Source organism: Crassostrea angulata, unplaced genomic scaffold (genome assembly GCF_025612915.1).
Source record: "Crassostrea angulata isolate pt1a10 unplaced genomic scaffold, ASM2561291v2 HiC_scaffold_47, whole genome shotgun sequence".
Classification (NCBI taxonomy): domain Eukaryota; kingdom Metazoa; phylum Mollusca; class Bivalvia; order Ostreida; family Ostreidae; genus Magallana; species Magallana angulata.
Window position 1 is genome coordinate 176,592 of NW_026441602.1, and position 26,872 is coordinate 203,463.

Consider the following 26,872-nt stretch of genomic DNA (forward strand, 5'->3'; position numbering starts at 1 on the left):
GCTCTACCAACTGAGCTAAAGGGTTAACCCACTAGTGCTAGTAGGAGCGTGGTAGTACTGAGCCTTTGTATACACACTATTACAGATACAGTCAAACTTGTATTAAGCAGTCGCCTGCGGGAGGCACCCAAAGTGACCTCTTAACAGAGGTGACCTTTGAATAGAGACTTGTGAATTTGCCAACATCTAATATCTTATTAAAATAATTATCACAATAAAACAATAATGTATCAAAATGATAGATAAAGTAATCGATTGAATGTTTTTTATAGTAGGCCTATTTATTATATTAACAAATAAGTACAAATACATAACAATGCATTGTACATGCAATGTTTGTATTTTTTAGAATTATTGAAAAAAGACAATACGTGGTAAAATGTTTATCACCCGACTTCGGGAGCCATGTTTAAAATCCCCGGGTGTAAATCATGTGACCGGCCAAAATGGCCGCCTAATGCAAGTCGACTGTACAGTTTCGGATCAAAATACGATGACCGCTGACCGCGTTAGACAGGTGACCGCTCTTTAGAGGGCAATTATATAGAATTTTTCATCGGGAGGAAATAAAATGACCGCATACGAAAGGTGACTGCTTAATAGGAGTGGCCGCTTTAGCAGTTTTGACTGTATATTGTAACCACTGAAAAAAGTAAACCAAATCTCTGTTCATAGATTCAATGATTATGAATAATTCCATTACAATTGAAGATAGGAGGATACATGCACTTTTCATAAAAAAAACAGTTGTACTGTTACTTATATTACAAGTAAGGATATCTGAAGCTTAAATCATCAGTTTTATGTCTTATTAATGACAGTGATCACATGAAGATGGCTGGTATTTAATCTTTTAGTGGAGAAAATGGTGCCAACAATTCTATTCAGTAGGAATGATCTTTGACATGATAATAGTGTTTTTCTTTCACTGCAGCACATTCTCAATCCTGAAATAAAGAACTATTTACTTGGTCTCTTAAGTAATAGATAATTGAGCCTGATCTATAGAACTGTTGCTTTTAATTTTGGATACCCTTAGATTAATGCTAGAAAAAGGTATTGGTGCAGGGTATGTTTATTTTCAGGTATTCTACAACTATGAAGTTTTTTTAAATTTGTACCTATCCCATTGACATTTATCTAATTTTAGATAAGAATCCGAGATGACTATTTAACCCTTCCTCATTTTATACCAAATATTTGCTAAATTTGGTGTGCTAGATATGTTTGCTTTTTGGCAGATTAAAGATAAAGCTAAAATTAAATCTCCAGCATTACCTCTAAGCTTGATTTCAAAATTATTTTGCTTAAATTAAATGGGAAATTGGCCAAAGTGTAAAGCTTTAATTTATTATTCGAAAAATGTTTTTCTTTAAATAACGGAATTCACCAAAAATATCCTTACAACAAAAAGGAGAACCAACCTGAATGCTAAAATGTCCTTCTTCTCCATCGTTTAAATTAATGCTGAATTAAATGACCAATACTTGAAATTCTTGAATAGATATGTTCTCCTCTTCTCTATCATGGCTTAGATTAAATGGCATTTTGATCATGACATATATGGCATGAAGTTAAGCTTGTAAACCAACAATATTTCTCTATAAATCTCTAAAGCTATGGTAAATATTTATTATTATTATTTTAGGAGGTAATAGTATTTAGATCAGCAGTGGTTGTGATAATGATTACTTGTGAACCAACATGATGTACAATGTGTTACTGATGGTCTTTTGTTGATATGTAACTTAAGGATACTTGGCATTCATCTATTCTTCTTTAGAATACAGATTCCTTATTAAACAAGAGAAAATAATATCTGTGTAAAATTGAGAAAAACACTTCTTGCAGATTTTACGATCTCATTTTTTTTCATTTTTGAGAGTTGTGAACTATAAGAAATTGAAATTGAAGTTTGGTGTTCGCAATTTTATATTCTCATATTCTGGCACAAAACTGTAAATTTGCTGTATTAAGTAATTGCCTAAAATTAGACAGTATCTGTACTGTTCTGTTTTATATATATATTTTTGGATTTTTTCTCCGTTTTTTGCAGGCCCCTTCTAGTCTCCTTGATGCCTTAGAACAGCATTACCAGTCCCTGGAAGAGAAGAAAGGGGTGACAACTCCTGTCAGTGGCTCAAAGTAAGTATGACATACCCGTGGATGAAAAAAAGAGATTTTTTATTTTTATCAGTCATCCATCTTAGTAGTATTTCCTATAAAAATCGGTGACTGGCACACTGGCTGTAGTTTCCATGGTTTTTGTTGAATGATTTTAATGAGTTCATGGTTTTCTTCAAGGTTTATATTTGAAATATGTTGTAAGTTTTCTTTGTATGAAAATATGGAACTCATTTTCAACATTAAATCCTTTAAATGTTAAAGTTTGATTATAAATGAATGAATAAAAGATCAGTAAAATCACGAGAACGACCATAATTATGTTTCAGCTTTTCTGTACAAGGTAGTTTTGAGTGTGAATGAGATGCTGCTGAAAAGAAAAAAAAATTTTTTAAATCATTGACAGATTAAATCATATGCAAATTAGCAAATCATTAGCAAAATAATGATTCAGAAAAAGAGGAGAGGGCAAACGGAGCTGCATTCAGATGGGTGGTTTTATTATTGTTTGTTACAGTTTGTATATACCTGTGTAAGTATATTGTGTCTGGAGACCGGAGTGGGTGTGTAAGGGGAGTAACTCCTCCCTGATCTCTCTCACTCTGACTGTATGGTCTTGGTTTTCTATTAATGACCTCTGCTGATTTCACTCCTGTAAAGTACTGCCTCTTATCACTGATTTATAAGTCATTATAATTATTGTATAGTTATAGTAATAGATGAGATTGATCAATATCTAGACATTTCTTTATAAACTACATGTGAATGAATTTAAGCCTTGTAATATGTAGTAAAGTTTGTAAATTTTTCTTGAAAATACAAAAAAAAAAAATCTTTTGATTTTCACTATACAAGCCTTATATGCAGTTAGTTACCGGTATACATTTTGACTTTCAGAAGCATATGAATGGGAAAAAAAATTAGTTGTTATGAATGAAATTCTAAATATTTTATATGTGCTAATACATCATATCAAAGAGCTTCTTCTATTATATAAAGTAATCCACATGACCGCTATATAATTTAACTGTTATCTCCCTTTGATTGTTGTTTTTTTTCTGTAGTAACACAGTTTGTTTGGAGTGTGTGCAACAGTTATCACTCAAAGACATAGGGGTTAAAAACCCCCGCGGGTTTAGCATCCATCTCTGACCCATTTCCATACCTTCATTGCTTATCTGAAGAACATTATGATTTCTATGTTTTTTTCTGTAATAGGAAAGTATCAATTGAACATGTGGATGTTTTTTGTTAGACCCGTGGGGTTTGCTGCGGCCATTAACACCATTTCTAGTAACACACCCACAATCAATGTGTCGGAGGAAGAGCGACAGCGGATTTTAGACGAGGAAAATGCTCGCCTTCAGCAGTTAAAGGTAGAGAACTCTGTCGTCAATTCCTCTCCATATGTTGCTTGATGGTTTGCTAGTGGCCAGATTTTGTGAATGTGCCTTGTTCATTATCTTCACTTTTTTTTTTCACTGTCACACAAATTTTTTCTTGTTTTTAATACAACTTGTGTTAAGGTTTACTGATTAACGAAATCTTTAATTAATACACCGTTCACTCTTTACTTTTTAAATTACTTTTTTAATGATCAGTACAATCTGTGTATTAACCAGCACATTTTTTCTAATTGTGGTTTGAGACACAATTTTGTTATTGAGTATTGTTCATTTATAAGAACAAACCAGAAATATTTATAGAAAAAAATATATATATGTGTATTAAATGAGATATTTTTATGCATGTATTTTTTTAAATTGTTGATCAAATGAGATAATAATGTTTGGACATAAATGCTTTCAGCTAGCAAAAGAAATCTGAAGCAGGCTTAGTCACACACACAAGAAGAAAATTTTTCAAATTTCGACATATTGAATAAGCTTGTACGATTTGCAGGGCCTGCTTTGGATTTCTCGTGAATTGTATTGGCTACATGTATAACTTCATCCTAAAGCAGCTAGGAATGGTTGACTCAGTTGACCAATCAAACTGACTGCTCTGCACATTGTGCCATCTGTTGGATTGATTGGTTACTGGCAGGCCTTTGATTGCATTTGATTGGACAGTGTCGACCCTTGTTGCATTTGATTGGATAGTGACAACCCTTGTTGCATTTGATTGGTCAGCATTGACCCTGACTGATTGCTGTAGTTTGCATGTTGTTATGCTGATGTCTGACTCTTCTCTTTCTTATCCACTCCTTCAGAAGGAACAGCTTGGCAAGAGCACTGCTGACTCTCCAAATCAGGTAACTACTTCCTGTGTAGGACATGGGGATTACTGGGGGGTCATCTCAGCATCTGATCACATTGGTCAAGGTATCAATGCAGGCTTCAGCAGATTGAAATAAGGCCCAAAAAAAGTTGTGTGTTTAGGGTAACCCCACCAAACCTACAAAAATGCCCCGATCCTACCATTTTTAGATGTCTGTTTTTATCCGATTGTAAATTTTATATTTATATTAAAAAATCTATTTTTAAATATGACACAAACAAAGATTCTTAGAATTCGTGCAGAAAAAAAATATGATAAAATAAAAAAAAAAATCGCTACCTACCTAAACTAATTTTTTCATCAGTGTTACCCTAAACACGCAATTTTTTTTTAGAGGCCTAACATACAAAATGTGACATCAGGAGTCAGAAACCTGCAGGACGTGAATTCTTTTCTTTGCTCATTTTTGTGTACTAAGTATGCTGGAATGGAAAACTTTTCCTATGACACAATATAATAAAAACTTTGCACATGTATGTTTTCAATAATGAGATAGGCAACTTCTACATATGCCATGTTTACTTCCCAACAATCCCGCAAGCCTTGACAAGTTCTTAAGACTCAGTTGAGTCCCATAAAATTATACAATTTTTTTTTTTTTTTTCCTGTTGTTAATGGGGATTGCTTTTGGAGTTTTTAATCATATTCTGTATTAATTTAGTTAGAAAGAAACAAACGCCAATGTTTATCTAATCTCAAAAATGGGGCAACAACGGGTGTGTGGGTTCTAAAAACTCCATCGTAAGTATGATCCGATCAGGGATATAAAGTACAAATAACAATTCTAGGATGATTTTAAAATAGTTTTTGAAGGTTTAATATCGATATATTAGATAACATTATAGATATAAGAAGTTAGAGTTGACTTATGAAATCACGTTCCGCATGATTTTGGTGAGACATTCTGTAGTTGCTTAACGCGTTAGTATATACGTCCTTGATTATTTGAAACATATGACAATGATCACTATGTTGGTGCTCTTTTAATAAATTTCAGTTTGAAGAAATGTAACAAACAAACATTTACTAGTTTGTTAAATTTATTTAAGGTGGAATAACACATCATCACAAAATGGCTGACCTCTTATCGAAACGACATTTCGTTTTTTTAAAAGGATTAATTGACGTCAACATGTAACTTTCTCTAAGCCGAGTCGATAAAGTGTCAGGGTTGTGATCCGTACATCCTGAGTTTAAATCCTGCAGGGGCTTTTGTTGTTATTTACTGAATTGAATTTTTTAGATATTCATTTTTATCCAAAAACTGCAATTTTTTGGCTTATTTGACATGTACAGTTTATTTATCATTATATCTTTCATAATCAACTCATTTTCTGTTAATTTGAGCGACTATTTCCAGGTGTATTATTCCACCTTAAACTGAAAATTACAACCCCCCCCCTTCCCCCCCCAAAAAAACCCCAAAAACTTTCAAACATCTGGATCTTAACTAGCTAATGGTTTTTATTTGTTTGGACAAGCTCCCTTTACCATTTCTAATTTCTAAAGCAATTACCATCTCTTGCAGCATTAAAAAACAAGCAAACTCAAAAAAAGAAAACATGAGCAAGGACATAATTTTAGATTTTTCTGGGTTTCCAATAAATGCGATTTCAACCTTATTATTGCTGTACTTTTTAAATCAAACATGTTCAGACTAGTTGTAACCGTAACCGATAGACAGTAGATAAATAAGCTTTTAGAGCCTAGAGAAACCTATAGAGTGTGTGAATAGATCTGTTTGTAATGCTGTGTGTAGTGCAGGTGGTAGAATTTAGCACTGACAGGTGGGTATATGCATACAACTGTGTTTAACCTTGTCTCTGATTGGTTACACAACTGTTTTAAAGCTTGACTCTGATTGGTTTAGGTTTTGCTTGTTCTCCATTTAGATTGGTCTATTTCTTCAGAGCACCATTTTTGATTGGTCCATTAATATAGAGCTTGAATATGACTTGTGTCAGTATCTTTGTGAACTTTTTGTAACACTTTATAAGTTAACATGCTTTTTAACATTACTCGTTATGTGTTGTATTGTAATGTGTCTAGATTTAGTCATGGAGTTATGTTTGAAATGAGTAGTAATTACCAGATGAACTATAATTGATAAGATGAATAATTAAGTATAATATACGTTAATGTTCCTTGTAAAAAAAAAAAAAAAAAAAAAAAAAAAAAATTCTTCTTATTCTACTTATCTCTGGACTAGATTATGTTAATGCAGCATTTCTGAGGACGAAATCCAAGAAACAGACTGGGTGTGAATTAGGTGGTAGCTGACTCTTTAGTTAACTGTGCATGCTTTTGTTGATGATCTTGTCACCTTGCTACTAACGACTCAATTTTACTTGGACTAGTTTTGTTTGATAAAATGGTGCCACATTTTCCTAAAGTCTTGTCTGAATTGATAAATAGAGACTGTTCACTGCTTTCACTTAATACATGTACTTACTGATTCTCCTTTCTTGGACAGGAGCAGAGAATGAAAGAACTCGGGCAGTCACCTCAGCCTAACCCCTCAGCAACAAATCCGTTCGCAACGCAAACACCAAATGGGACGAGCGATTTGTTCGGGTCACCCACAAAGTCGGCAGCACCCCAGAAGGCTAGCGACGACCTTCTTAGTTTGTCAGGAAACCCCTTTGTACAGAACGTTCAAAACGTCATGGCGATGCAGAATGCCACACAAGCGATGAGTCAGCCCAACTCGTTCGCTCAGTGGAATAGCGCCCCAGCTACCAGCGTTCCCGGTAAGGTCACAAGACATAGAGGATAAAACCCCAAAACTTGTTTTTGTTGTTGGGAAAGTTGTTTATTGAATTTATTGATATTTATTTTAACCAGTTCTGTGTGTAATTACCCCCCTCCCCCTCATGTTTATCCTGCTCTAAGTTCTCCTTGTAAATAACATGATATGAGCCTTTCAACCCTTGTACTAGGGTTGTACCAAAAAAAACGTAGACAGGACAAATAACGTAAAATCTGTTCACTGCAATTTCATTAGACTTCTATGGTTTCTTCAATTACCCTTTGGGCAATAATACTGAAAAAATCAAATCTGTATTTTATTCATTTCTTTAGCAAATGAATAATTATTCAGGCGGCACAATGTGCGACGTCGAAAATTTCCAGTCTTTATGTTGTTGCTAAACCCTAAAAATCGATTACGATAACATTTAGGTTTTATTTCCAAAAATGTCTTAGAAAAAAAACTTTCTTTGATCATCTGAGTGCACATTCAACATATATTTCTAGTTTTGTTTTTTTAAATATTTCATAAGTATAAACGATCGGACGACTCCAAACCTGCCCTGTATTACTTGTTGTCTAATGTCCATCTTACCGAAATGTAACGTTCAGTATTTTGACATCCATTGATATCAGTCGAGGTTTCTTTTTACCACTTATTGTTATCAATTTTGTCCAAATATTTTCAATATTGTTAATTTCATTTACTTCCAAAGCCACTTAGGATTTGTTTCAAGGTCTTTACAAAATTTTATCAGTTACTGCTGCGCCACCTTAAACACTGATGTCGCCATTTTATTACGAGTAAACTCTACAACTTGTCACAAAACGCATTATAAAATATTCAGAAGTTCTTTTTTAGCCAAAATATTTTTTAAGTAAATAAAAGAATTATTATCAAATATTAATGTATGTTTTATTTGAATTTTTTTCATTCGAAAAGTACTTTTCCTTGCAATTTTCATTTTGATATTATGTTGATTTTAACTTTTTGTTTTTGACATTGTGCCGCATCTCAAGTTTCTGATATAGCATGCTTTCATTTCACTAATTTAATCTCAAACAATATTTGATTTTAAAACATTATTTGAATACAAACTACTTGAACCGTTTGTGGCACAAATTTCATCTTCCTGTTTCTTCAATTAACTGAATAACGTCACTTGTCTACGCTTTTTTGGGACAACCCTCGTTCTTTGAGACCAACGGCATGAAAATTGAATATTTCCCCATAAATGTAATCGGATATTTTTTCTGTTGTTTTAAAATTTCTTAAACTAGGGTGGGTATGTAAAGATAAACTTTTTTTGAAACTTTGAATATTGTTCCTCCCCAGCATCGAGCAGTATGTTTACATCCGACGTTGACTTTGAGAAAGTGTTTCCCAACCAGTCATCCAACACCTCCGCTGGTAGGACAGACTTTTAAGCATGCTCGGGCTTGTCAACATGACACATTTTCTTAACATTTTTGTGTGCTTTTTTCACTAATACATTACTGCTTTTAGATTTTGAAGGAAAGGGGTTTCTAATTATTAGATTTGATTACACCTTTACCATATATTGGTAGAATTATAGGCCATATGAGATCACTTTTCTGTTTAAATTGTTGAGTCTCAGGCTTGCTTTCCATAGGAGTTTTGGAAAGTCTTGCAAGCCTTTTGTTCGACTTGTACAGTTTCTATAACCCTCATGCATGCGTCCAGACTAACTGTTGCTGAGAGAAGTAATTTTAGCAGACCCCCACTTCCTCTGTTTTTTGACAGCTTTAACTAATCATCTCAACTAATTTTCTCTTTGTTTTACAGTTCATTTGCTCACGTTTTAACAAAGATTGACTGCATGCATGTCCAATATCCAAATTAGTATGCCATTGCTCTAATTGCTTCAAAACAGAAAAAGAAAATATAAAGAAAATAGAGACACATAGGCAATTAAAACAGGAGTAGGGTTGTTGGTTTTGATATATCATGATTTTTATACTAAGATATATGTTACATGTTACCCTGAAGTAAATAGGGATATTTAAACTTGAAAATTATCAGCTCTATTTACATCATACAAAAGTCAGGAAAAAATTTGGAGTAACATGCTATGGTTTACTGAAGATATGCAAATTTATACTAAATGTGAAGCTATGCAGTCTGTTGGAATGATTCTCCAATAAAAGAAGTAATAAACAATGCAATTAGAAGAAACTGAATTATAATAATAGGATCTACATAATTCATTCTCCAAAATTAAAAGGGCTAGATGGTCATGGTCATTATAAGACTTTATTTATCTCCTAAGAAGAAGAGTTCTGTTTTAAAGATAGAGGAAAACATGGAAATTTTAAAGCTAATTTATATGTAATTTTTCTTTACAAAATATAAGTTTCTAGCTTAAAACAAAGTTAAAGGCAGATCTGATAGTTAGTTTGTTGACCACCCGCAGTCTCCTTAAGCATAAGTGCAACTTTTACATAAAATGAAATTATAGCAATGGCATAATGATTGGTCTAATACTATAACTGTTGTACAGTGGCTGCACTAACTGCATGTGGTACTTCTCTCTTTGGCTGTAGGACTACTAACCGATGCTACAGGTCTCTTAGTTCCTCAGACCTCGGAAAAACCAGGTACAGTTGTAGAAATAAGTAGATCTATACTCGCAGGAAAAAACCCAAGGTATTGTTGTAGAAATAAGTAGAAGATTACACTGTGACAACAGAAAAAAACCAGATTCTGTTAAAATATTAAGAACTATTCTCAATAGAAAAACTAGGTACTGCCACTTAAAAATGAGTGTAGAACTATCCACAACAGAAAAAACCAGGTACTGTAACTTAGAAATAAACTGTGTGAATCATATGTTGTGTATTTCATAAGTATTCACATTAATCCCTAGTTGAATTTCTATGAAGCTCATTCATAATTACAATAATATTTTAAGATTGATTTAAACACAAGATCACTTTAATCTTACCCTCTGTATAAAATTTATTATCAGGATAATAATAATTAATTGAAGTATACAAATCATAAAGTATCTGTTAACAATATATTAACTTTCATAAGGAGCTTACAATTGACAAAATGTAAATGTTTTTTTTAAACTATTTTTCTAAAATTAATGATGTCACTACCACCTCTTGCCTCACTGATCACTTCTTACCTCTATGATATATATGTAATATCCAAATCAAGAAAAAAGGCTTTGTTCACCATAGACTTCATCAGGAGCAGCATGTTACAGAAGACATAAATATCTTTTCATACAATTTCTTCTATAATTAATGATGTAACTACTGTGGAATCACTAGAATTCATGGTGGCCGAATTTTCGTGATTTTTGTGGTTAGCCCTCCCCCACGAATTTACGTCCTCCACGAAAACAAGTTTTGAAAGAGTTACTAAAACTGAAAACTAACACATCCACGAAATTACATCCCCACGAATAAGCAAAAAAACCAACAATCAACGAAAATTGGCCCCCAAGAATTTAATTGATTCCACAGTATCACTTTTTGGCCTCACGTGTCACATATATCACATAGAGCATTTTTCATGCATACAGGTTTATTTATCATCTTAACGATCGAATGCAGAAATGAAGTGGGACAAGTCTTTTTTTTATCGGAGGGAGATAACTGTATTGTTTTGTTTGTTCACGCTATCAGACCTGCTGTCACATGATGAGGATGCTGCAGGATCTCTAGATCCTACCTTAGAATCTCTAGATCCCATTCTGCCTATGACAACCACTCGATCCCCCACTGTTACTACCTACAGTGGACTCGCCTCGGGTAGTATCTTTAGTGTGGATGATGCCGAAGTCGACACAGATCTGTCCTCCCTCTCTGCTATGACAAGTTCTGATGTCCACGGCTCCGGTCTATTGGAGACCTCCAACCTGGCCACTCTTTCTTCTTGGGGAACGGGAACCAGCATCTTTGGAGCAGGTGGTTCCCTGATAAGTGACCAGGGCACCCCTGGTCTGCCCCAGGGTAGGGGCTCCGTGAGAGGAAACACTGCAGGTTTATTGACCGTCCTCTGGTAGAAGTAGATCAGTGAATGTCTAGGATCCTTTGTTGTCGTGAGATCACTCCGTAACTCAGTCTATTACTGCACTCTCTCAAGTCCAGTTTATTTGTCTCAGTTTGAGTTTCATTTTTTTGTAACTTTAGAGAATTTCTTTAACCTAGACCTCAGAACTTTGATTTAGCAATTAGAATTCTTTGTGTTATTGATATAAGGTATTGATAGATTAGTGTCTTTCAGTTTCTAGCTATCTGTTGATTTGTTTAAAGACAAGTTTGTATAGGCTGATTCTGTTCTACAAATATATATACCGGTATCTAGAATTAAACAGAAAATCTGTGATGCATATCGATTATTCGTTATTCTTGTCTTACAGATATGTAGTTTTCATTGCAGTAGTTTTGTTTCTGTGAAAAGCTGTTAGTAATTTTGTAAGATTTGTTCTGAAGCTGTGGTTAAAGTTGTAGTTAAAGTATTGTAACCAAATATAATGAAAACAAATGTTTATATATATCTGTATTAAATTATATAAACCTGTACTTCGACATCCAAGCGTTAAGATCTCCTGTATAAATAAAAACAGAACAGCTAGATAAACAATGCATACACAGATTTACACCTGTTAACACTAAAATCCTCTGAAAAGAAATTCAGAACAGTTAGATATACAATATAAACACAGATTCACAGCTATAAACAACACTAAGGTTTCATGTAAGTAATGATTGTAGGCCAAAAACTGCCCATTCTGTCAGATATTGTACAGGCCGAGCAATGTCAGCGCCAAGGATGGTACAATATCTGACAGAATACAGATTTATACAGATATACAGCCTTTTAAAATAAAATTATCTCTAATCGTATGTACTTACAGCTGTACACAATGATACAAGTAGACCTATTTTACAGCAGATAATATCTTCAACTGTAAACAAGTAGACATATTTTACAGCAGATAATATCAAATGTAAACAAGTAGACCAATTTTACAGCATTTAAAGCTGTACATTTTTTAGTGAGATAATATCTTCAACTGTAAACAATTAGACCTATTTTTCAGCTTTTCCTGGACCTCCCATGCCGACTAGTCCAGGTTAGTTCAAGTTTCAGTTTTGTGTTCTTTGGTACACAGTGTGGCTATAGGGATGTTCTGCAGTGGAGCTAACATCTTAACTTTGCTTCTATTAATCCGAGTGAATTAATATTTATTATTCTATATTGATGTTGCAAAAAAATAATAAAAACACATTTGGTGCCATTTACGTTTTGTGTTGAAAATTTGAAAACATTTGCTTGCTATATGAAGACTGAACATTTTCTGCTTTGCAAGCTCTCCATCAGAGGAGTTTAACTCCAACCATGAATGAGTCAGGTATCCACCAATACATTCTACAAGTCTTTGTGCTCTGCATATTAAAGTAATTGGTTGATTTGAGATAAGAAATAAACAAAGACAAACTACATTGTGTAATGTGATTTATTCTGTACTGAGAACTCTGAACTGTTTACTTTCTGCAGCACCGGGCCGCCTAAGTCCCGCCCTCATCTCTTCTGACCAATCAGGTGACAGTCGTAGAACTACGTTCCTTTCTCAGTTCTCCAGAGTTGGTTTTTGTTCTTCTGTTACACAGTTGTGTTTGATTACATTATCAATATTGAGTTGTGTTCTGTGAACCTTTTTATTTTTTTAAGTTATTATGATTTTCTAAGTTCACATACAAGATAATTATCTCATAGATATTCACATTGTATAATGTACATATATTATGTGATATTTTGCTACACATGTGTTAGCTATAAATGGCTAGAATATCAATTCACTTTTCTGGATAGTATGTACTTCAAAGGAATCTTGCCTCACTTGTGTCTGGATAGCGGACAATTACGTAGCTTGGGGACCCTTTTGCATTTCTTGATATTTGATGAAAATGTAAACTATGGCCCCCACACAGTTCATACTGTAATTATGGATACTGAATATCATGCCTCATTGTCATGTACATTGAGGAGAATGGATACTTATATATTGCCATGCTTCATAAACATTTCAGTTTTATGAATAGTTATATATTATCAGGACTTACACACATTCTCAGATATCTAAGATGATGTCTTGCATCTTGTTATTGTTAAACATGTTTCCTATTATGTCTCAAATCAATTTCTTGATATAAATGGATGCTTAAATGACACATCTTCTTGTATATTTCTTGATATTACTAAGTACTTGAATATTTGACATTGTATTTAGTATATTTAGTATACTTCAAACTCAGTAAAATGCTTGCTTCTTCCGAACAAGTCATTTCTTCATTTCATTATCATGTCTAGTACATTACAGGTTCATTTATGAACCAAATTACCTCACATTTTGTAGAGACAAACAATTTCATAACAGCCTTATTTGTATGAGACAGGTATAATTTTTTTTTTTTGCTGTGTGACTTAGTTGACTTGTCCTCTTACTTTAAACAGATAATGATTCTCTGGTTTTCAAAATATAGAAAGTTGTACAAACATTTTTATTGTCTGCTTATTTTGTTGCAGGATTTGATGCCTTTGGGGAGGTCCTAAAACCAACCTCCAATGTTGGGATGAACAGCGCCACACAAGAAAAACTCATCAACAAAGATCTGGATTCCAGTCTGTCACAGCTAGCTGGAAACCTCAACATCAAAGGGTCAGCGTCGCAGGTCAAAAAGTGAGTCAATGTTGCCGAGGTTACTGGTCACAAAAGTAGGTCAACTAAGTATGTCAAACTTTCAACTATCAGAGGCATGCTATAAATTAAACTGAAAATTTGGTTAATTTTGTTTGCCAATTTTTATACACCTGGTAGAACTTTCACATCGCCAGGAATGGAGATTGTAAAAATTGTCATATGTGCTCTAGACGGTTTTTTAAGTATACATAAATCAGTAATCAGGCAAAGGTTTATATAATAAACACATGGTATATGACAGCTTTAATAAAAATCAGATTCAAAAGCGAAAAAAATGTTTGGATACGTTTTCAATATTGTTCAATTTCTATCACGGAAAGAGAAGCCGGTATAAGTCTAAGTATGCTGTGTTTATTTTATGCCATATTGGGTTTATGTCTACAATTCAATTTTTTATCAGTGAAACATTCTTCAGTTACAGTCCAAGTATGCTGTGTTTATTTTCAGACAACAGCATGACTGGCAACCGAAGGGTGAACAGAAGAAGACGGGTGGTCAGAGCTGGCAGGGGCTACCCCCCAACATCTCTTCCTCCACCTGGACCTCACCTAGCTACGGACAGCCCATGGTAAATAGTCAGTCCAATATGACAACACAGTCTACAATGATAAACTCTCAGCAGCCTCCGGTAAATATAGACCCCCTGTTGTCTTGTTCAATGTTGTCTCCACATCCCCACCTTCTACCGCCTCTGCTTACCCGCTGGTCTGCTGGTTCCATGGTTAGTTTACCTGGGTTGTGTGGGGTGTCACGATGTGCTGCACTCATGCTAAAATCCTGAAAACACCGTCACATAGGTATAGCAAGGGCAGGGATTCTGTTACCCCAAATCTTTTTCTACAGTCAGTAAATTCAGGATGAGCTAGTTGGTGACAAGTGAAAAAAATAGTTTTGCCTTTTTTTATAGGGGCTGCAAGTTTTTTTCTATACAACTACAACATTGAACAATCTATCTAGATTAAATTCTTAGATTAATTTTAAAAAATGCTAAGAATGAGTGAGGTTTATGCATGGTATTATTTATTGACTGCAATAAGCTTTAAGAGGGTTGTTAATAAATCTTTCTTCTTAGAGATTAGCAAATGCTACATTGGGGAAATTCTTGATTAAAAACTGTACAACATTATCTTTCTAATACAGAAATCAAGATTATATGATGTTTCAGATTTACTCAAAATAGCAAAGCTTAATAGGTTGGTTTGGACAGCGAGCTATTAATTATTTATGGAACAGGAATAAACTCAAACACAAAAGTATTTAGAACTACACACTTTGTCAAATTTCATATTGTATGAAGGCTTGTACAATTTCACTTTGTATTAATTCTTGTCTAATTCCACGGAGTACAACATTTTGTCCTTTTTTACAGTGTGGTGTCTTTCTTGTTCAATTCCATATACAGTAGTTTCAAGACTTTTTTTTCAAGTTTTTCTACAGCCTACATATTATGTTTTGTACAAATACATGATGTATTAAGTCTTGTCCAATTCCATGGAGTATTAAGTCTTGTACAAATACATGTTGTATTAAGTCTTGTACAAATACATGATGTATTAAGTCTTGTCCAATTCCATGCAGTATGAAGTCTTGTACAAATACATGATATATTATGTCTTGTACAAATACATGATGTATTAAGTCTTGTACAAATACATGCAGTATTAAGTCTTGTACAAATATATGCAGTATTAAGTCGTGTACAAATACATGAAGTATTAAGTCTTGTCCAAATACATGTTGTATTAAGTCTTGTCCAAATACATGAATTATTAAGTCTTTTCCAATTCCATGCAGTATTAAGTCTTGTCCAAATACATGATGTATTAAGTCTTGTACAAATACATGAATTATTAAGTCCTGTCAAATTCCATGCAGTATTAGGTCTTGTACAAATACATAAAGTGTTAAGTCTTGTTCAATTACATAATTACATGCAGATTCAAGTTGTGTCCAGTTCTATAAATTTTCAATTAATTTCTATCAGACCAGAGGGCAATGGAGAAGGTTTAAGTTTAATTTGGGTTGGATTAGTTTTTAGTTTGTCATATGTTGTTGTTGTTTTTTTTTTATATCTAGATTTGACTCTTTATTTTTCTTGCTGTTGTTGGGTACATATAAAACTTGTTCTTTAGTTGCACAGTTCTGTTACACTTTGTATTGCTTCTGTCAATTTGTTGTTGTGTAAGACAAAGAGGATAAAACAGGCCCCGGGGCCATAAAACTTAGATGAGCTTACTTTTGATCTAGGTCTCACTTTTACAAAAGAAACATATAGTGGAAAAGTGAGACTGAGATCAAAAGTGAGCTCGTCTAAGTTTTATGGCCCCAGGGCCAGAACTGATATAGAAATCATTCAAATGTCTCTGGAGTTATGCAACAATGCGAACATTTTTGCTGATAATTACATTCTGTCTTCTAAATGTGCCTTATTTAACAGTTTCCTTATGTAATATTTGGTAAGCTTTTTTACATGAAAGGAGGTAAGCATCATGTTCATTTTCCTTTTGAAATTTATTTGCAGATGATGGCACCAGTGATGGGATACAATGTTCAACCAATGATGCAGGTAAAGAATATAAATGCTGACATCTTTGTATCGGTAAAGCCAGACACCTCAAAAATATTGACCAGAATATATACTTGACATAAATGCTGAAACCTTTGTATCAATAAAGCTAGACATCTTTTAAATACTGACCATAAAACATACGTTAGTAGTCATACTGTGGTTCAATCTTTTGTGTAACCATGGATTTGTCAAAAGGAGTTATAATAAAATCTTAACTATCATTATTTCAAAGAAAATCAACTTTATATATATCTCAGATCCTTGTATATTTTGTAAATGTTATTCAGGTCTTCCGTTTCCAACGGAAGACCTTGTACTGATTCTGTTGGAAATTCTTCATTATTAAGGTCTTCCGTTTCCAACGGAAGACCTTGTACTGATTCTGTTGGAAATTCTTCATTATTATTTTTCTTCTTCTTTTTCTTCTAGACGTTTCTTTAAACTGTAATATCTCGCTTGTTTGTCATTAGATTTTATTCAAATTTTCAGGGTTTATTGGAAATGACAATAGCTTACTATATCACAAAATATTTCGCAATCGCTGCTTCCGGTTTTGAGTTATTCCCCTTTGAATATTTTTTTAGTGGGTCTCGTGTACCTGCAAAGGCTCCGAGTTGATCCGTAGCAAGTAGTTTTAATTTACAAATCTTTAAAGTAGACATCTTGAACGTTGTCCTCCTAGTTTTACATGTTTGATTAACCCACGTTTACTTCTTAAAAAATTACATCGAAATTTATGTTTCAAAAAATGTTAAATTTTGCTTATATCTTTGCTCAATAACTTTTTGGTTGTAAATTTTTTCAAAACACATAAAGAACAAAAGTTGTGCAGAATATTAAGAGCTTTCATTTGATACCGTAAAAAAGGGGCTAGCCCCTAAAATGAGGGGTCTAGATTCCTTAAAAGTCTTTGCTTCATAACTCTAAAACGGTAAATTTTTCGATATCGGCGTCGCTGCAAAAAATGTTGTTTGTGACTTAATTGATCTGATAAAACTGTTTTTGTGTTCGGGTATTGCATAATATGAGGGTAAAAAGTAATACGTGTTGACCAGTACTCGCCGCAATTTGGCCAAGTTAACGAAACTCTCCCTCGCCCGCGGCCGAGAAAATCGGTCACCATGGTCGCGGCTGGGCTACCTAGCGGTCAGCGGTTATCTAATACACGAGAGTGCGTCTCTCATATATGAGTTTATTTAGCCGCAAACTCAAGAATTGTTTTAGTTTTGATTACACATAAAAGTTTATGGACTAAACGATTAGGTGTCAATTAAGAAATCGTTCAGTTAATTAATAAAAGCAATGTCATTCTCAATCTAAAGCAATATGTGACATATATCAATTGTGGGTTTCAAGTTTAAAATAAAGAAATTCTATTTGATAGAATATGGTCATTATACTGCAAACTTCTCAAATCTTCCTGGGTTCTGAGCTGTGCGTGTCTGTGCGTTGTACCTTTACGTAATCTATCCTTCGTCCACGGCCGAGGTGATCAGCCACGGCTGCACTAGCTAGCGATAAGCGGTTATCTAATACATAAGATTCCCACACCGCGACGCACACTTGATGAATATGAACGTGTTTGAGTTTATATAGCCGTAAATACAAGAACTGTTTTATTTATGTTATAAAAGTTTGTCCATCTTGTATTCATTTTATCAAAAATTTGAGTGTAAGTGAATATCAATGAACGATATTATTCCAAATCGGAAACATCGTCAGACATAAATTAATGGTTGGTTTGTATATACAAAAAAATTTTAACCCCCCCCCCCCCCCACACACACACACAAATATTAAATGATGATCATCCCTCGCACTTGGCCGAGGAGATCCAGAGCGAGTGGACAATGATCCGCGGTCGGCTCGTGTTATTCTACATGTACCTTATCACGCGTTCATGTTTCATATTTTGCACGGACATAACTATATTTTATTATGTTTTCAACTATTATAGGTTTAAGGGGAAAAGATAAATTTATTTTACTTGTACAGTTGATTAAGCATTCAATTTGATTTAATTATACGATAGCGTACAAGGTAGTTTAAAAATCAAATCAAATCAAATTATAATCAAAGTCCCATGTTACATGTTTGCGGTAGGTGCTAGCACGATAAAAGAATGTCCTGAATTGTCCTGAATTGAGGCATTTGATGATTATTTTAAAGAATATTCACATGAGTTTTAAACAAATTAAGATTAGATTCTATCGGCCACATATGAATCACTCTGTAGTTTTTTCTACATGGTTGTTCGTTTGCTGCGCCCCCCCCCCCCCTCCTCCCGCCCCGCTGACAAGTGCTCGCGCTGGATTTTTTTTAAGTTGGCGAAAAGATATCCAGATCTGTCGAAAATCATTTTTGGTGACTTCTCCTTATGTGTAACATTTTCTCCTTAACGTGTATCGTTTTCCCACTCGTTTGTTTATTCGGTCAGTCTGTGTTAATTCAATCGCCACGTGCGACCGAAAATCTTGTGTCGCTTCTCAGAACATATGTAATTGAGTAACAGTTGGAAGGGTGCTTTTATAAACAATAAGACTATTGTTCGAAGTCAATCATCTTCACATTGAAGATGTGAAATCGTAACCTGAGAATGTGGCTAATAAATTAACCTGTTAAACACGCTAAACTTCTATAGTTATGAACAGAATAATTCATAATGTATTATAATTAAAAGTTTGAAGTCAAAGGAAATTTTGTTCTTGGGAAATACGACTACATTATGCAATGCAGTCGATCGCCATAGAATTCATCAAAGTACTGCAAGTGTCGACAGATTTCCTATTTCTTTGAAAGACCATGATAATTCACTTGACTTGCAGACTATAATATAGCGACATATCTGCCTCCCAAAAATATATGCGCTTCTCAAAGTTACACTTAAGTAAGGTAGATGTGCGTTATTGGGGATTTTATTTATTGCTAATTGTATGAAAATTGATAAAAAAAACTTTAAATTGAAGTTGTGTATCATGAGGTTGTAATGCAACTTAATTTACTTACAAGGTTAGCTACAGCCAGTGGAATACTAATTTTAGCTGAACAATGAATATCCGATGTACATACAATGTATGACTGCTTATACGGATTACGGACCGTGGGCAGACGATACCCATGAAAGTCCTTTAATACATCAATGCGCAGTTTGATCTAAAAACTAACCAGTTTCATAACTTCTTCGAATTTCTCTAACACGGACTGTCTAATTCCTTCCCAGAATTCCAATTTACGCAAGCGCAATTGAAGTTTTTTTTCAATCTAATTAGTCAACCCACTAACATAAAAATAAGGATTTTTCATATGATTACATTGTCGAGAAAAGTAATATTCATTTCTGTAAATAAGGTTATTTAATTCACGTTACATAGCGGTGTCTCTATGAAACAGCACCATCTGGTGTAAAATTTAGATGCTCGCTTTTGCATAAATTCTCCCGCTTATCTTTTTTTTTTTAGCTGATTATATAATATTTTGTATGTCCAAGTCTACTCGTATCATTAAATAATATCAGACGACACACATTTCCCTGTAGAAAAGTTCAGAAAAGCCATCAATTTTGACGTAATACTAAATTTTGTCAGCACGTAATAATTCTAAACTTGCACATAGTCTTCAGAAATTTAGAAAGATTTAAATAAAGAAGTTATCCCATAGAAAAGGTTACGTGTTTTGTAGGCGGGTTCGGTTTTTAAAAAAAATACAATTCCTGACATGAATCATGAGTACATACTGTTTATAACAATGCTTGCTACCCTTTGAAAATTTAACTCGCCATTAGACATCTCATTTTTTGAAGAATTTTTGAAACGATTACACAAACTGTGTTCGACAAATAGTTTTTCTTAAACATTTTCTTCCTTTCTTTTTCAAAACACGTTTTATATAGAGGCTTTCAATCACAACACGTTTTTATAACAAAAGCAGAACTGAAAGTTTAGTCATTATAATCGTTTGACACCATATCACATATATTTTCAACCCGCAGCAACAACGGAAGACCTACTCGTGGCTTTGCCACGAGCTCTGCTCTAGTTATTTTTCTTCTTCTTTTTCTTCTAGACGTTTCTTTAAACTGTAATATCTCACTTGTTTGTCATTAGATTTTATTCAAATTTTCAGGGTTTATTGGAAATTACAATAGCTTACTATAGCACAAAAAATTATGAAATTGCTACTTCCGGTTTTGAGTTATTCCCCTTTGAATATTTTTTTAGTGGGTCTCGTGTACCTGCAAAGGCTCCGAGTCGATACGTAGCAATTAGTTTTAATTTACAAATCTTTAATGTAGACATCTTGAACGTTGTCCTCCTAGTTTTACATGTTTAATTAACCCACGTATACTTCTTAAAAAATTACATCAAAATTTATGTTTAAAAAAATGTTAAATTTTGCTTATATCTTTGCTTAATAACTTTTTAGTTGTAAATTTTTTCTAGACACATATAGAACAAAAGTTGTGCAGAATATTAAGAGCTTTCATTTGATACCATAAAAAAGGGCTAGCCCCTAAGATGAGGGGTCTATATCCCTTAAAAGTCTTTGCTTCATAACTCTAAAACGGTAAATTTTTCGATATGGGCATCGCTGCAAAAAATGTTGTTTGTGACTTTATTGATCTCAAAAAACTGTTTTTGTGTTCGGGTATTGCATAATGTGAGGGAAAACGTAATACGTGTTGACCAGTGCTCGCGGCAATTTGGCCAAGTTTACGAAACTCTCCCTCGTCCGCGGCCGAGAAAATCGGTCAACATGGTCGCGGCTTGGCTACCTAGCGGTCAGCGGTTATCTAATACACGAGAGTTGCGTCTCTCATATACGAGTTTATTTAGCCGCGAACTCAAGAATTGTTTTAGTTTTGATTACACATAAAAGTTTATCGACTAAACGATTCGGTGTCAATTAATGTCATTCTCAATCTAAAGCAATATCAGACATAGATCAATTGTGGGTTTTAAGTTTAAAATAAAGAACTTTTATTTGATAGAATATTGTCATTATACTGCAAACTTTTCAAATCGTCCTGGGTTCTGAGCTGTGCGTGTCTGTGCGTTGTACCTTTATGTAATCTATCCTTCGTCCACGGCCGAGGAGATCAGCCACGGCTGCACTGCCTAGCGGTAAGCGGTTATCTAATACACAAGATTCGCACACCGTGACGCACACTTAGATGAATATGAACGTGTTTGAGTTTATATAGCCGTAAATACAAGAACTGTTGTTTTAATTTTATGTTATAAAAGTTTGTCTATCTTGTATTTATTTAATTAAACATTTGAGTGAAAATGAATATTAGTAACGATATTACTCCAAATCGGAAACATCGTCAGACATAAATTAATGGTTGGTTTGTATATCCTAAAAAAAAAAATTAACACCCCCCCCCCCACACAAATATTAAATGATGATCATCCCTCGCACATGGCCGAAGAGATATAGCGCAAGTGGACAAGTGATCCGCGCTCGGCTCGTGTTCTTCTACATGTACCTTATCATCACGCGTTCATGTTTCATATTTTGCACGGACAGAACTATATTTATTATGTTTTAAACTATTATATAGGTTTAAGATGAAAAGATAAATTTATTTTACTTGTACAGCTGATTGAGCATTGATTTAATTATACGATAGCGTACAAGGTAGTTTAAAAATCAACTCAAATTATAATTCATGTTACATGTTTGCGGTAGGTTCTAGCACGATAAAAGAATGTCCTGAATTGTCCTGAATTGAGGCATTTGATGATCATTTGAAAGAATATTCACATGAGTTTTAAACAACTTAAGATTAGATTCTATCGGTCACATATTAATCACTCTGTAGTTTTTCTAATACATGGTTGTTCGTTTGAGTGTGGAAGCGAACTCATTGCTGTGCCCCCCCCCCCTCCTCCCGCCCCGCTGACAAGTCCTCGCGCTGGATTTTTTTTTAAATTGGCGAAAAGATATCCAGATATGTCGAAAATCAATTTTGGTGACTTCTTCTTATGTGTAACATTTTCTCCTCAACGTGTTTCTCTTTCCCACCCGTTTGTTTATTCGGTCAGTCTGTGTTAATTCAATCGCCACGTGCGACCGAAAATCTTGTGTCGCTTTAGCGCACACAACACATAACATATGTAATTGAGTAACAGTTGGAAGGTGCTTTTATTAACAATAAGACTATTATTCGAAGTCAATTATCTTCACATTAAAGATGTGAAATCGTAACCTGAGAATGTGGCTAATAAATTAACCTGTTGAACACTCTAAACTTCAATAGTTATGAACAGAATAATTCATAATATATTATAATTGAAAGTTGGAAGTCAAAGGAAATTTTGTTCTTGGGATATACGACTACATTATGCAATGCAGTCGATCGCCATAGAAATCATCAAAGTACTGCAAGTGTCGAGAGATTTCTTATTTCTTTGAGAGACCATAATAGTTCACTTGACTTGCAGACTATAATATAGCGACATATCTGCCTCCAAAAAATATATGCGCTTCTCAAAGTTACACTTAAGTGCGTTATTGGGGATTTTATTTATTGCTAATTGTATGAAAATTGATAAAAAAAAAACCCTTTTAATTGACGTTGTGTATTATGAGGTTGTAATGCAACTTAATTTACTTACAAGGTTAGCTACAGCCAGTGGAATACTAATTTTAGGTGAACAATGAATACCCAATATATTAAAATACAAGATAAATAGTTTCGAGAACTATAATACTATGCATGTGTATATGAAGGTTGCACCCTGATTTGTATGGCTGTAGGTGGGGAGGTAAAGGTGTATCGATATACATACAATGGCTGCACATACGGATTCCGGACCGTGGCTACAGACGATACAAATGATAATCTTTTAATACATCAATGCGCAGTTTGATTTAGAAACTGACCAGTTTCATAACTTCTTCGAATTTCTCTACCACGGACTGTCTAATTCCTTCCCAGAATTCCAATTTACGCAAGCGCAATTGAAGTTTTTTTTCAATTTTATAAATCAACCCACTGACATAAAAATAAGGATTTTGCATATTACATATTACATCGTCGAGATAGGTACTATTCATTTCTGTAAATAAGGTTATTTAATTCACGTTACATAGCGGTGTCTCTATGAAACAGCAGCATTTGGTGTGAAATTTAGATGCTCGCTTTTGCATAAATTCTCCCGCTGACCTTTTTTTTTTAGCTGATTATATATTATTTTGAATGTCCAGGTCTACTCGTATCATTAAATAATATCAGACGACACACATTTCCCTATATAAAAGTTCAGAGATGCCATCAATTTTGACTAATTACTAAATTTTGTCAGCACGTAACAATTCTAAACTTGCACATAGTCTTCAAAAATTTAGAAAGATTTAAATAAAGAAGTTATCTTAGAGAAAAGGTTACGTGTTTTGTAGGCGTGTTCGGTTTAAATAAAAATACAATTCCTGACATGAATCATGAGTACATACTGTTTATAACAATGCTTGCTACCCTTTGAAAATTTAATTCGCCATTTAACATCTCATTTTTAAAAAAAAAAATTTAAACGATTACACAAACCGTGTTCGACAAATAGTTTTCCTAAAACATTTTCTTCCTTTTTTCAAAACATGTTTGATATACAGGCTTTCAATCACAACACGTTTTTATAACAAAAGCAGAACTGAAAGTTTAGTCATTATAATCGTTTGACACCATATCACATATATTTTCAACCCGCAGCAACAACGGAAGACCTACTCGTGGCTTTGCCACGAGCTCTGCTCTAGTTATGTTTATCCTTTCCAAATTAAAAGATGTGTTAATCTTTTGTTTCCCGTTTTGGAAATATTATGATCTTAGGCATTTTTTAAAATTAAAAACAAGTTCCTTCGGAAAATCTGCTGGATTTAGGTATACCTATACCTATATAAAAAAAATTCTTTTGAACATGTGTTGGTCCTATGTATTCCCCAAATTGAAAACTACATATATCACCTTTGAAATTTTTTATAAAAAATATATGTTATGTACAGCAACCAGGCATGATGGGAGTGAGGCCAATGGGAATGCAGCCCGCCATGGGAATGCAGCAGCCAATAGGAATGCAACCTGCTATGGGTATGCAGCAACCCATGGTGTTTGGCATGCAACCTGCCATGGGAAACATGATGTCACAGCCGCGCCCACCCGCACAAACCAATCAGGATCCATTCGGAGCGTTATGAGATTCCATTAGTAACCATAATTCAGGTAAATACAAGAAAATATATAGATCTTTGAGTCTCTTAGTCTTCAATAGAAGTCCCTGGGGAAAAAATATTGCCGAAACAAAGTATGTGCTTGTAATATATTGGTGCAAGTGACAGTTATGTTTGATGTTACAATGAACATAATGTCCTATTTTGTTGACAAATATTTCTTTGTATTGCATTTAATGACTTTTCTAAACAGATTGTTCCTGATTTCAGGGAGTCGTAGTCAAATGAGTGTTTGTGAACCAGAAATAGGCAGGGATCAAGAATGTGTGTCATCACCATGGCAACCATCAACTTCAACATTCCTATTCAATCCATATCTGATCTATGCATGTGAAAAAAAAATACACTACAAAATTTGATTGAATCTGACAGGGACAGAACAATATCAATTACATCACAGTGACAATAAGAGGTCAAGAATAAAAACACTTGACCTTTGACCCCACTAGTTGTAGAATGACAAACTCCACTCATGAAATTATAAGCCTAGTCATTCAGTGGTGCAATCTTAAGTAACTGTGGTGATTGTGAAGTAAGCGACTGAAGCACTACCTTTTATCTTATTGGAAATGGTACCACTCAGTTTTAATCAATGTTTATAAAATCTTCTTGTTATCAACAAGTTGAATTTCAAATTTGTTCTAGAAAATCTAGATTGTAAATAATCATGAGGGAAGTGAATGAGATTGAAAGAATGGTTGTGTTTATTTTCTGTTGGCATGGTAACTGTGTTGCCATGATTTTGTTATGGTGATTATCTGACATGATGACTTCTTAGATGTATTCATTTAGGTTGTTTCTTTCTGAAATGTGCAGGCTTATCATGATTTTACAGACACTATGAGGACCTTCAGAAGATATATATTGGCAGTGTGTTTATTAGATAGTTGTATTTATTTGCAATTAAGCACACAATGTATTGAATGGTAGATGGCTGTTCCTTTGTACACCCTTGTAAGAATTACTGTATGAGTGCTAAGCAAATTTCACTGTTATGTTTATTTGTTACATGTGTATCGTATGTGTTATTGTAAAGTCAATGGGAAGTATTCTTATTTGTTGAAGTTTCCTGGCCTAATAATGCCAAGAAAACATTTAAAATCATTAATACACACATATAGTATATATCCATGTATTATTCAGTGTTGTAAGGACCATTATAGAACTGTATGGGCTGATTTTCACAGATGACGGGATACACACAGTGTATAGGGGCAGTGTTTAGTCCTTGGCACACTATTGTATGCATGGAAGTTGCCAGTATCACTTGTTTCCAAATTGTGGTTGAAACATGACACATTCCAAACCCAGCTTCTGTCTATGTGATAATACAACTGTATAAATTGCCCCGCTCTGACGGCACAGAAAACTTTATCAAAGTATTAATGATGCACAAGTGTTAATGACTTCTCAGAACAAAAAAAAACAGATTTTTTTTCATGTGGAATACTTAAGGCATTTTGAAGTTACATTGATTAGAAGCAATGGTAAAAACAAATGGGAAAATGTCTGCTAGCAAAGCAGAAAGTTGCAAAAACTTACATGTAACAATTCATGAATTGGTTATTCAGGGGGAAAGTTGGTATATTCTCGTAGTATATATCGACAAGGAGAAATTGATAAGAGTCAAAATTGACGATTTTACAGTATTTTTGTTTCACATTATTCTTGAAATCAAAAATAGCACTTCAGCTTTATAAGTTTCAATTTGAAAAAAAAGACAGAATTTGAGCCATGTTGCTGTGTGGAATCTCTGATGACAATCAGCCAATATTGAATGACTGATCATGCCATAAATCTATGTGATAACATGTCAGCCGTGTGGAGTACATTATATACAATCTGTGACTGTGTTTCCAGTCTTTTGGTAGGAAACTGTTTCTGTTGACCAGATGTAGTAGTTCCTCTAGACACAATAAACTTATGCTGCATCTCCACTTTCTTCAATTGTCGCCCTTTTTCCAGCCGCTAAAGCCAACATGAAATAAACACAGCACTTGGTCGCCATGTTGTTTTTTGATCAGTCCTAAAGGAGGCTGGGTGGTTAACAAATTAAGCATCAAATCTACAAAACTACCCTGAATTTATGAAAGTGAATTTTGAAATTATAAACTTTTATAAGATAAAGAAAACTTTGAAGAAACGTTTTGAAAAATAAAATTATATGACAGCCACACTT

General features: G+C 34.0%; 1 protein-coding gene across 2 annotated transcripts; it reads left to right on the forward strand.

Annotated features, from left to right (window-relative positions):
• Nucleotides 1-2,056: 2,056 nt before the first annotated feature.
• LOC128168769 (clathrin coat assembly protein AP180-like) lies at nt 2,057-26,635 on the forward strand. 2 transcript variants are annotated; one of them, XM_052834921.1, is made up of 14 exons: nt 2,057-2,145; nt 3,380-3,500; nt 4,337-4,378; nt 6,878-7,154; nt 8,489-8,563; nt 9,718-9,771; nt 12,234-12,266; nt 12,504-12,545; nt 12,692-12,736; nt 13,721-13,874; nt 14,343-14,523; nt 16,417-16,461; nt 24,469-24,685; nt 24,904-26,635. In XM_052834921.1, the coding sequence occupies exons 4-13, from the start codon at nt 6,887-6,889 to the stop codon at nt 24,658-24,660; spliced, it is 1,089 nt and encodes a 362-aa protein (XP_052690881.1). In that variant the 5' UTR covers nt 2,057-2,145; nt 3,380-3,500; nt 4,337-4,378; nt 6,878-6,886; the 3' UTR covers nt 24,661-24,685; nt 24,904-26,635. The 2 variants fall into 2 exon arrangements, with proteins under 2 accessions (XP_052690881.1, XP_052690880.1); XM_052834920.1 differs by lacking the exons at nt 2,057-2,145; nt 12,504-12,545 and having other exon boundaries at nt 3,409-3,500.
• The last annotated feature ends 237 nt before the right edge of the window (nt 26,636-26,872 follow it).